This window comes from Hyperolius riggenbachi, chromosome 2 (assembly GCF_040937935.1).
Source record: "Hyperolius riggenbachi isolate aHypRig1 chromosome 2, aHypRig1.pri, whole genome shotgun sequence".
In the NCBI taxonomy this organism is placed as follows: domain Eukaryota; kingdom Metazoa; phylum Chordata; class Amphibia; order Anura; family Hyperoliidae; genus Hyperolius; species Hyperolius riggenbachi.
The window spans coordinates 273,985,869-273,998,257 of NC_090647.1; the positions used below are offsets into that span (position 1 = coordinate 273,985,869).

At 43.1% G+C, this 12,389-nt stretch overlaps 1 protein-coding gene across 1 annotated transcript in view; it reads right to left on the minus strand.

Annotated features, from left to right (window-relative positions):
* Positions 1-482: 482 nt before the first annotated feature.
* The window catches only part of UNC45B (unc-45 myosin chaperone B), a 44,562-nt gene continuing 32,655 nt past the window's right edge, over positions 483-12,389 (minus strand). Inside the window, exons 17-20 of the mRNA XM_068268706.1 lie at positions 10,673-10,788; positions 9,820-9,937; positions 8,475-8,633; positions 483-4,112 (exon numbers count right to left, since the gene is read on the minus strand). Coding sequence (XP_068124807.1) covers positions 3,852-4,112; positions 8,475-8,633; positions 9,820-9,937; positions 10,673-10,788 — 654 coding nt within the window. The 3' untranslated portion in view covers positions 483-3,851. The remainder of the gene's footprint in view (positions 4,113-8,474; positions 8,634-9,819; positions 9,938-10,672; positions 10,789-12,389) is intronic.

A 12,389-nucleotide genomic window follows, 5' to 3' on the forward strand; every position in this document is an offset into this window, starting at 1 on the left:
AACACCCGCGGGCCCCCCGCCGTTCCCCGGAGAAAAATATGGTCAGAAAGTGTTCCCCGGGCCGGAAAAGGTTGGGAACCACTGCTCTATGGGCTAAAGCCTTGTACACACACTAGATGGTTTTAGGTTGCCAAGAAACTAGCATGTGCAGTGACCCACAATCTACCTTAAGGCATTGGTTAGAGATTGACCTAACAGGTAGGCTTGGCCGAGTGCAGGCAGAAGGCACTGTCTTCCGACTCATCCCCTCTCTCCTAACCCTGATCAATTGTGCACCGTGCCGTGGAAATCTGGATTGTACAATGTTACCACTTCTATGTAATATGAGTATCCATCCTAGCTATATTCACTCAGTTCTACTACTTAGATTTGGTAAGATTGTACAATGAAGATTGTATCATTAGTGGACAGCTTTACAACAAGCAGCCTGTGATCAATAAGTGGGCAGCATGAGAATACACATATACACCAGAACTCCGCAATACCAGTTCAGCTATTTTTATTACAAGTCTACTTTATAAAGGAGAATTCTACTCTATGTTTTGAACAAAAACCTCCATAACATACTGAAAGTACAGAATTAATACTAAAATGTACTTACTAAAAACATTTTCAAAATAACCTTTAAAAAACAAAACAAAAAAATACAATCAGCATTCTGTTTAGCAGTTCATACTCAGTTGCATGAGAGCTGAAAAAAGTTACAAATATAATCACAACAAGATTAATGATCTTCTGAAACACGCAGGAATAAAATGACAATAAATGTGCACAGTTTTTGTGTGCCAATGTAATAACAGAGATATTTCAGTATGCTGCTTCATAACTATGGGACTGAGCCTTCTAGTCAGCATCTGGAAACACCACAGGAGTTTTTCTTCTGGAGTACAATGTATACTATGGGAGACTGTGGTTGGATTCCAGCTCAATAAATGACTACCAACCTGATGATTTTACTGTGAACACATTTATGGACAAGAACACTTCAAAATGTACAGTATGCTATCTTTACAGACCTTGCTATGGTATATGCTAGACATCAGGGGCGTAGCAATATCTGCTATGGGGCGCTGAAGCAGAGGGGGCCCAGGTGGTACTTAAAGAAAACCTGTACTGAGAAAAACGGCCCTGGGGGGTACTCACCTCAGAAGGGGAAGCCTCCGGATCCTATCGAGGCTTCCCCCGTCCTCCTGCGTCCCACGCGGGTTCCGCTGTGCCCCTCCGAGCGTCGAATATTTACCTTTCCGGCTCCAGCGCATGCGCAGTAGCAGTGCTGCGCTCCGAAGTAGGCGGAAATACCCGATCTCAGTCGGGTCCGCTCTACTGCGCAGGTGCAAGTCTCTGGCGCCTGCGCAGTAGAACAGACCTGACTGAGATTGGGTATTTCCGTCTACTTCGAAGGCGAAAGCGAAACAGCGCCCCCGCTGGAGCCTGGAAAGGTAAATATTGAACAGACTGCAGGATTTGTCGGGCCGGCTTTGAAAGGCTGCAGCGAGACCCCCGTGGGACAGAGGAGGACGGGGGAAGCCTCATTAGGATCCGGATTTCCCCTTCCCGAGGCGAGTACCCCCCAGGGGAAGTTTTTCTAGTTACAATGTCTCTTTAATGTACTCACCATTAAGTTTCTTGTGTTCCTCCACCCCCTGACTTCATCTCAGTGCCCATGACCTATGTGCAGTGTTAATTGCATTAGAATGCAAATTGCCCTATTAACTCATATCCATAGGGTAGGGCAGGTGGCATTGCTTAAGAGCGCCTACATCCGAGGGCCCTATGAAAGTTTTCCAATCGGGCCCCATGATCTCTAGCTACACCACTCCTAGACATCTTTGTTGTTTTGCCCACTTTCTGCTAAAAGAGCAGTTGTACGACTACTCCTCTGTCTTTTTGTTAGCCCCTTATGACACTAGAGATGGGTGTTCTACAATCTCTTTTTAGTGCGTTATATGCAGAGAGATATCTTACATTGCCAGGATGGCATTACCTCCCAGGACAGAAGTGAAAAGCGGCTAAGTGCTCATTAAACTGTTACACTCAAGACCCTTTTCCCAAAATATCATTCTTTATCGGTAAAGATGAATGCGAGTTCAGGACATACACATTGATCAGCTCCTGGCCTAGCAATGTGCTTGGCTTCGTGGACAGGTCAGGTGGGTGGACAGAGAGTGGTACCACACTGCTGGAACTTCCTTTGATGCTCCTGCAGGAACAAAAAACCACATCAAAGGCGATCCATCCTGGAGGTGGACAGGTCTCACCTGTACACACAAGATTTCTAGCCCAAATTATCAGAAAGAATCATTTCAGCCAAAGACATTTAGTAAATGTATACATTTAACAAAAAGCATATTGAACTTGCTTTTAATACAGCTTTACAATGAAACTTCAGACAGCAATCAAAACATAGACACACAGATAATTACCATATATACACTATGGTGTAGCACTATTAATTATAACTGTGTTGGTAAGTATGATAAAAACCCACTTGAAATTTGGTTGACATTAAGATTTACTACAGCTGAGTGCATTCACTTGTTCCCCCTACACCTTTTTGGGCTGAAACCCATTACAAATCCCAAACGCTCGCATTTGCAATTTTGTGACACAAATTTTGGAACAATTTCCGCAGCGCTTTGAAGGAATGCGATTTCACTTCTGCATACCTTTCGAAGGTAATCGCTCCGAAAATGCTGCATGCTTCAGTGGAATCACCACCATCCACTTTAATTAAACTAGCACTTTTGGAATTGCCTGCGATTCCCAATAATCACAAAACTCTCCTTCAGGTGGTTTAGAGGGCCCGGAGCCTTATGCTGGGTATACGCGGCTCGGTTTTGCCACTCGATTCTCCTTCTCGATCGTTTCGCTGCTCGATTTCGCAGTCAATTCTCTTATCTTCCGCTCGTTTTTCTTATTTTTTTCCATTCATTTCAATCCGTAATCGAGCGGCGAAACGATTGGGCGGGAGATCAGTCATGTTGGAAATTATCGAGAGAATTGATTACATACCTTTAGTAAAAAGCATATTGGCTGTAAAGCATTCTATGCATATTTTGTACTCCAGCAGTCACTCCTATGGACCATTGCACTCTGATTAGAGACCTCAGCCTTAAGTAGAGAGAGTTAATGAGATACTAATAGTTATTGCTTGCATTGCACATTTAAAGTGAGCCTAAGGATATAGGAACAAAAACATTTTATATATACCTGGGGCTTCCTCCAGCCAACTTCGTACTGATTAGTCCCTCGCCATCCTCCTCAATCCAATACGGTAATTTTGGGAGTCGGAGGCTTACTGCACATGTGTGAGCCGCACATGTGTGGGGTAGTTTGGCCAGTTGCCACATGCGCAGTCCAGCCGCACGTGCTCCTGTCTCCGGGAGAGTTCTGAGCCTGCGCGACAGGGGAACACGTGTGGCCAGACTGCGTATGTTGCGACTGGCCAAACTACCTGGCCAGATTGCAGAGGTAGCAGGCAGTGGAGGGAGATGAAGGACTATTTTTTCCCCTTCGTCTCAGTTACACTTTATAATGCAATTTGTATGTAGCTTGGAAATGGACCAATCAAATTAGACAGGAAGTGCATTTGATTTGCCTAATTCAAAGGTGCATACAATTTGCCTATAAGCATCTCATTGGCCATCTCTAATGGTAAGTGACATTTACCCAGAAGTCTTTTCGGTTTTTAATGATGAGTGCATTTCCTGACATGACTATAATAAGTTATACTAAGAACAGAAAAAGAGTAAATTTAGCTGCTGCTTCAGACAGAATGACCAAATGTACATCCATTCCAACCATTCATGCAAAGGGAATGCAGCTGTGACTGGACTCTGCTATTTCAGCACTCAGGAGACTGGCTTGATAAGGTTATAATCCAAACACTTGACCAGGGCTTCTCTGGCCACAGCAATAATATGGTCCTTCTTTGGATTCTTCTCCTCTTTCCCAATCACAGTTAGGATCTCCAGCATCTCAGCCTCCACCAGCTTCTTTGCAAGCTCTTTATCAGCATTAATCAGATTGTAAGCAATGACAACTCCACGGTGCTGAACCTGCAAGTCCTCATTCAGGCAAAGTCTCTGCAAGATCTCCATCCATTGTGTAGTCTAGAAGGAGATATTCAAACATGGATGATTAAATATTTAGTGATTGTAGTCCTAATTCATCATTTTTCAGCTAGTAAAGGTAAATAGGGGTTTATGCCTTTTTTCTCACAGTTTTTATATTTGTTACTGCTATTCCAGAGAAATTCCCTTTGGTAAAGGGACAGGTTACACAGGATCCATTCAGAAAAGCTTGTATCTGTCAGGAGAGTGGGAGTTACCCAGTTAGTTAGAAGCTATGACTCATTGGCACAGAGCAGATCACCTGACTCCACCCTCTTCCTACCTCTACTGCTGAGATTCTAATTTGTTGTGATTAGCGATGCAGCTACAACTATGCAGTGTCAGCATATTCCCGAGGGAGGAAATAAACTTTTATCCACTCCCTACTCTTGTATTTTACCCTTTTATGAAGACGCTAGGAAGGCTCGAATGTCTTTTTACACACTGATCAAAGACAGGGAGATAAGATTGCTGTAGCTGTATACTTACTACAAGAGTTTACCTCTTTGCAAAGCTTACCTCTTTTCTCCTCCCACACTATTTCACATGGGTGATGATGAGATAGGGGGAGGTGTTTGGACAGCAATCAGAGATTTTTTTTTTTAACAAAATGATTGAAGTATGATCTTGAAAGCAAAAAAATAAATAAAAATCTAGATTTATAGCAAAAATGAACTTGGATTCTTATATGCAATAAAAGAATGGAGAGCTGAACTAAGGCTTTCATATAATTATGCTGTACTCAGCCAGGCAGTACTTCTGGGCCTGTGCACAATGCTCCTAATGACGGGAGCATGACCGTGAGTGGCGTGGCCATGGGCACTCGTGGGCATGCGCAGGTGTAGCAGCTGCTGACCTCGTGAGGGTGGCACCAGTTCTGGAGGGGACTCTGGGTGACCCGCTGAAAGCGGAGCTGTGGCAAGAGACACATAAGCTTCCAGGGGCTAGAGGAAGCCCCAGGTAGGTAAATCTGGTTTACCTAGTTGGCAATGTCAAAGCTGCAATTAATAGCCATAAACGGTAATTTGGGTGCCCAGATGTGCCTGAGGTTTATAGCCACTTTTTACCATTTATAGCCTCTAATCACGGCTTTTAACATTGCCACCTTTGGCAGCGGAAATATCCGGGGTTAGGGCTGGGACGCGGGGGTCTTTAGTTTTAGGAGTGTGAGGGATCCTTAGGGGTTAGGCATCAGTGTACGAAGGGTTCTGTGTGAGATTAGGGTTAGGTTAGGTCGTATTGGCTATCTCCAGTGCCCTTTTAAAGGGAGCCCTTTTTACATGTACACTACTCCTCATGCTCCGGGCCTTTCCCAATCAATGTTTGATCAAGTAAATCAGAGTTCCCCAACCCTTTTCTAAAGGCCCACCTACAGTGCATGTTTTGCATTAAACCACAAACATTCACAGGTGGAGTAATTGTCAGTGTCTCAGCAGAGCTGGTTCCCAACCTCTGTGGATTTCCACAAAACATGCACTGTTGGTGAACTTAGAGGACAGGGTTGGGGAACACTCATTATATGGTAGAAACTCCTGAATAATTCACCGGTTGGCGATCCATCGGAAACAATCGTCCTATCACACAAACACAGAGAAAAAATACAATACAATCAGATCCAATCAGTGGAGTTGTTCCGAAAAATAAATCAACAGAACTATCAATACATTGCTCGTTCATTGTCAATTGGCACCACAAGGGCCCAGTTCACACCTGCGTTAAAATACGGTTCATTTGTGGATCAGAACGGGACAAATACTGTACAAATGGAATGCATGCAAACGGATCCAGTGTTAGCCTATGGATCCGTTCACATCCATCCTTTCAAAGGGATCCATTCTGCAAATCTGCAGAACAGACCTCGAAGAGGAACTCCAGCCTAAACAAACATACTGCCATTAAGTTACATTAGTTATGTTAATTAAAATAGGTAATATAATCTCTTACTCACACTGTTTTAAAAGAACAGGCAAATGTTTGATTTCATGATGGCAGCCATCTTTTTGGTTGAAAGGAGGTGACAGGGAGCATGAGACACAGTTCTAACTGTCCTGTGTCCTGAGCACCTCTAGCAGTTGCTAGGCAACGTGAATAACAACATAGGAAATCCCATCATGCTCTGCACAGCATCAGGGGAAAAAAGCCCGGGCTTTTTTTCTTTGATGGGTGGAGCTTAGCTAAAAATGCAGCTAAAAATGATGCTTTGGTAAGAAAAACAAAGTTCTGATGCTGTGAAACTGTTAAAGAAACACCAAGCCTTTTCAGTCCTGGTGAGTAGATTTTTAGTTCACTTTAAGTTTCCAGCTGCAGCTATTTTTCTGAACCGCTGAGCCCAGCAGACCGGAAACGGAAGATGAAGTCCTGCATTGGGGGCAATGAGAGAACGGAACTAGTGTGAAGAAAAGGACCATTAAGGGGCAAAATCCACTGGGGGTGGGGGTCTGGGGGGATGTGAACTGGGCCTAGTGTACTGAGCAGCCTGGCGGGTGAGGGAGGGTTAAAACTTACCCAGGCTTCCATCTTCAATTGCAGCCAGGCAGTAGGGAGGGTTTCTTCCAGGCTTCCGTCTTCCGTCTTCTTCCGCCTTCAATTGCGTTCCACATCGCATCACGTGACTACGCTTCCTCCTACAACCTGGAAGGAGGAAGCGTGGTAGTCACATGACGCAACACGGAAGAAGACGGAGGCCTGGAAGAAACCCTTCCTACCGCCCGGCTGCTATTGAAGATGGAAGCCTGGGTAAGTTTTAACCCTCCCTCACCAGCCTGAGTTACTGCACCCTCCTTTACCCGCCTGGCTGCTGCAGCAATCGGAGTAACAATGGAATGAAAACGGATCAGATCGACCAGTGATCAGATCCGTTTTTTACGGATTCATTTGCCAGTGTGAACCAAGCCTTACGGATCCGGTGAAGTGGAAACTGAATCCGTTTTAGCGGATCTGTTTGGCTTTATTTCCCAATGTGAACTGGGCCTAACACCAACCGATCAATTGTATGGCCAATTGTTTGGCGATGGTACCATTAATGGGTACTTTAAATGATCAAGTATGGATTGAGGGTAGCCTCCTTTCTTTTAACAGATTTTTAATCAATGTGATGGGGCTTTTTTTAGGATATAACACCTTATTTCCTTTTAAAAATGCCTTATGTGTAGCTACCAACTGGTTGGCTACACACCTTCAACGTTCACAAACTTCTGTTATTTCTTTCATGTCTGTCCATGGCATGCACATAAATTATGTTACATGTTTTTCATGTATGTAAGACACAGCCATTCTGCAATGCTCATAACTGCCTCTTGTCCCTGCCAGGCCGCAGATTTCAATCTCATAGCTGCACGCTCCTGCCGCTTTTATAGCTCTGTCACCGCTGCTGTCTAATGTACGCTGGTCAGGATCACCACCAATCACAGCGATCATAGTACTTAAATAGGAAAAAGGCTCTGGTCCTTAAAGAGAATCTGTATTGTTAAAATCGCACAAAAGTAAACATACCAGTGCGTTAGGGGACATCTCCTATTACCCTCTGTCACAATTTCGCCGCTCCTCGCCGCATTAAAAGTGGTTAAAAACAGTTTTAAAAAGTTTGTTTATAAACAAACAAAATGGCCACCAAAACAGGAAGTAGGTTGATGTACAGTATGTCCACACATAGAAAATACATTCATACACAAGCAGGCTGTATACATCCTTCCTTTTGTATCTCAAGAGATCATTATACACAGGCAGTGTGCATAGAGGGGCCAGGAGGGGGGAGATGCATCACAGAACCACAACACTGAAGAACTTGGCAGCCTTCCAGACACAGGCTGACAAGTCTGCCAAGAGAGAGATAAGTTTATTTATTACAGAGATGGTGATAGTAGAACGTGCTGCAGTAAGCCAGAACACATTAGAATAGCTTTTGGAACTGATAAAAAACAGGATGCAATTTTTGTTATGGAGTCTCTTTAAGGGGCCTGCCAATCTCAAAAGGGTTAAGCAGATTAATGTTACCATGGTTGCAAAGGAGTGCAATTGTTTTTTTCAATAACCTTAAATTACAAAAATAACTTGTGCAGCACCAATCTCTATTCATAGGGATCTTAAATGAGATACAGTACAAATAATTTCAAGTTGATGCAATATTATGCAAATTTTATATGCAAATATATGCAACTTGAGAATGGACCATTGGAATTCCAGTTCAGAGATTGGTCCAGTTCAAACTGCATAAATTTGCATACAAGAGTTGCATAATTCTGCACCAACTGCAATTATTTGCATCTCAATGACCATCCCTACCAATAAACAGTGTAGTAGATCCTACGTAAAGTAAGGAATACAGTACATTCCTGATAAATATTTGTCATAAATTGTACTTACTACTTCTGTCATTTTGTGGCATAGCTTCTTCTGTGCAGAAGTAAGTACAGCGAGGGTTCCTGCTGCTGCTCTTTGCAGTTTGACTTCATCATCTTCACCACATAACAATACAACCAGCTTTAGACGGTCATTCCCTTCTGCCAGGAACCTCTCCTGAACCTACATAAATAACATGAAAAGGGTGAGGGAGCAGTTACATTATCAGTTTCATTGCAGGATAATTCTGCATGTGAACTCACTGCACAAACAATTCTATGGCCTGTTCACATCTATGCGCTGTAATGGATTGTGTTACTGTAACTTGCTGTATGCAGGCTCTGAATTCATGTGTACGGGGCCGGTTCTAGTAACAATGGGGGCCCCAGGGCAAAATTAGCCCAGGGCCCCTCCAAAAGACACCCCTCGACCAAAAAGCGGCATTAGAGGTTCTTTGTAGCAGCCAAATTTTCCTCCTGGGCCCCTGAGCTGGCTGTGGACCCTCCCAATCACCTCCCAACTTAACTGTGCCCCCTGGGGCCCCTGCAGAATCTTTGGTAGTGTAGTGTATCAGTTTCCCACCAGTACAGGTGATACGCTGCTCTGTCAAAGACTCTGCAGAGGCGCCGGGGAGCCAAAGTAAAGATGGGGGAAACACTTTGGGGGCCCCTACATGCTCTGGGGCCCTGGGGCAATTGCCCCCTTTGCCTCTATGGTAGCGCCGGCCCCGCATGTGTATGGTATAACATGCACAGTGTCCACTGCAGTTCACACACATTATAACAGGTGAGTTATGCAATGTGCACCGTGTAAATCCACTTAAGGCTACGCTCACAGTGGGAGTTGCCTTATGCCTCCTGCAAAAACAGGAACGCAGTGGAACAGAGAAGTCACTCTGACTGCACATTACACTTGCTTCATGCCATGTATACACAAAATGCAACAAAATTCCTTTCAGGACAAGCACTGATGTATATGTAAGATCACTGTTAGTACTGTGAGTGCGATTTGGGTCCTGCGGGAGAAAAGCGCTTTCCAAATGTTTCGTTGTTGTTGTACTATACTGTAAAAGCCAATGAGGCTGCTGGAGGGTAAGGATAGAAAAGGGAGTATAATATGACGTGCCCAGTAGCTAGTAATCCTTTTCCTCTGGATCCTGATTACACAGGGACACATCTGTCTTTATGCCTAACTCATATTAAATATTTTGTGGATCTCAAGAGAAATCTTGCTAATTAACTTAAAGCAGAACTTAAAGTACACCTGAAATGAAAAATACATTTGTAGGTGCATCATGCGTTTGTTTTAAACAATTTTACTCGGTTCAAGTTTACTTTAATGGCAATAAACGTGAACATTGGCAACCTACCTCTTTGTCCATTGCCAGGTTACACATACATTCAGTGGCAGCTTGTCGGATCTGTTCATGGTTTTCAAACATGTAATTCTCTATCTCAGGAAGAGCCTTCTCTTTAATAATTTTTTTCCTACATAATAAAAATTAGGAAAAGATTAACTTAACAGGGGTATCTAATATTATCTATGTTTTCAAAAAAACTGAATTGTCAGGAGGTGCATCTGATTGGCCGAATCTCACACTCAGGGCGTATTTACCATAAGGAGCAGTCCTGTAAGCAGAGGGTCAATTACCAAATCAGTAGCAACCATGGAGAAGCTCTGACACTCCGGTCCCAGATGGCAACAGCAGATTTAGTTATCCACCCTCAAAGCATTTTACTCTGATGAGAACTCCATTTAGTTAACTGTGCATGCTTCTGGCTGTTGGCAAGATCACCTTTCCTTCAAGCCTTATCAAGAATGCATGGTATGAGAATATTCACACAGGTAAATTGGGGTGAGAGAAGGGGTTGGAGTCATTTGCAGATATGATGTTCTCAGGGAAAGAGGTGGAAGTATAGTAATGCACACCAGTCCAGACCTTAGTTTGCCCAACTATGGACTTTAACTACTCCTGGGAAAATCCAAGAGGTGCCATGATTGGTTGGGATATATAATTCAACCAGCATGTTGTGAATCAGCCCTCAGACCACACAGTTAGTTTGGCTTTACACAGCTTACAGGAAGCCTCAAAGTAGGAACCCATACAATGTCCTGCAGTAACCACAAATGATAACACATTTAATACATTATTTTACTCTCAATCCTTATTTCTATGATCTCTAACAATTGGAAATGATGATTTATGATGTTAAATTACATACCTTAATTTTTCACTTTTTCCAGCGAAATTGGTCAGTCCTAAGAGTGCTTCAAAGTTCTGCATGCCATCTTTCTCTGTGCCTAAAAGACTGACGAGGGGACGCACCACTTCATATACCTGTAACAATTATAATTTGGTCAGGAAGGGTGGACTATGAAAACTATCCAAAAAAGTGCAAATACTTTGTATAAAGTATTTGAAAATGTCTATATGTTTCAGTCTTGCAACGCAGGGGGACAAATCTACATAAACACAAACTACAAAATACTACATGTTCACATTTAGATGGCTGCTGAGTGAGGCACACAACTCTACATCACTGCGCACTGCTGGAGTCCACCATGACAAATTGTACACGGTGGCCCCATTTAGTCTAAACACTAAGGCTTTGTTTCCGGTTACAGCGCTGCAATCCTGACTTTTTTTTTTAGCACAGTGTGCTGCCATTACTCAAAACAGTTGCTTGACATTCAGCTATTATGAGCTGTTATGATGAGTTGTTACCCACTGTTGTGGAATCCTCAGCTCTATCTGCATTGTGAACAGGCCCTAGTCAAAATATTGTGCATGAAGATTGATAACTGTGTTTGTAATGACTCATACTATAGATGAAGTAAATATGAGAACCTCTCATGCAGTCATCTTTCAGTGAACTCTAGTAACCATAGAATGTTTACATCTGTACCTCCATGACTTGCTTCATTTTATATTATTATGATTTCCTGTATTGCACATTGCTGTAGGCAACATCAGACATCTCACATCACTAACTGTTCCCCAGGGGGCTTATAGTCTAATGCTGCCTTTCTCAACCTTTTTACCCCGGAGGAACCCTGCAAATATCTTTTGGATCTCAAGGAACCCCTGAAAACAATTTTTTGATCTTGAGGAACCCCTGCATTTATTTTTCAGGAGGCATAGTCTTTAAAAGTATGTGTAGCTGTTTATTTCACTACCTCCTATTACACTGCCACTCATTAGACTGTCTCCTGACCATCCAATTTAGTGCTTCTTTTTACAGTACCCCTATTATAATGTGCTCTACTATACTTCCCTCACGATGGGGTAAAATGCCAAGGAACCCCTGTAGAGTCCTCAAGGAACCCTGGGGTTCCAGGGAACCCTGGTTGAGAAAGCCTGGTCTAATGACTTAACCAAAGTACAGGACCAACTCAAGGGGGAACTAGTTCAGCTAATAGTATGCTGTTGGATTGTGTGTGTGTGTGTGTGTGGGGGTGAGAAGCTTTTGGAGGAATCCCATTCAAATATGCAGAGGACATATTAACACCACACAGAAGGTGTCCTGCCCAGGAATTGATTCTGGGAATTTAGATCTACAAAGCTAGAGTGTAACCACTGCACCACTGTGCTGCCTTGCAGTCAGGTAATCAGATAATGCTAGTCGGTTCCAGGTCCGTAGTGCCAGTTATGGATTTTTTTCATTTTATTACTTTTCAATCAGAAATCAATCCGGAAATTGAATTTGATGGACCTTGTTCCAGCACTTAAATGCTTTCCCAGAAGCAATGGAACAGTGTATAAATCTGCTATACACTCTATGAAAATTTTCATATTTTCCATTGCTGTTATAGCAGACGGTTAAGCACTAATGGGTATAATAAACGTGCAGGAACTGTCCCTTGGAACTGAACAGAATACCATATAATTTCTTCACAAAAGATCCACACTGCCTAAAAACAAAAATTATTCCATCTTCA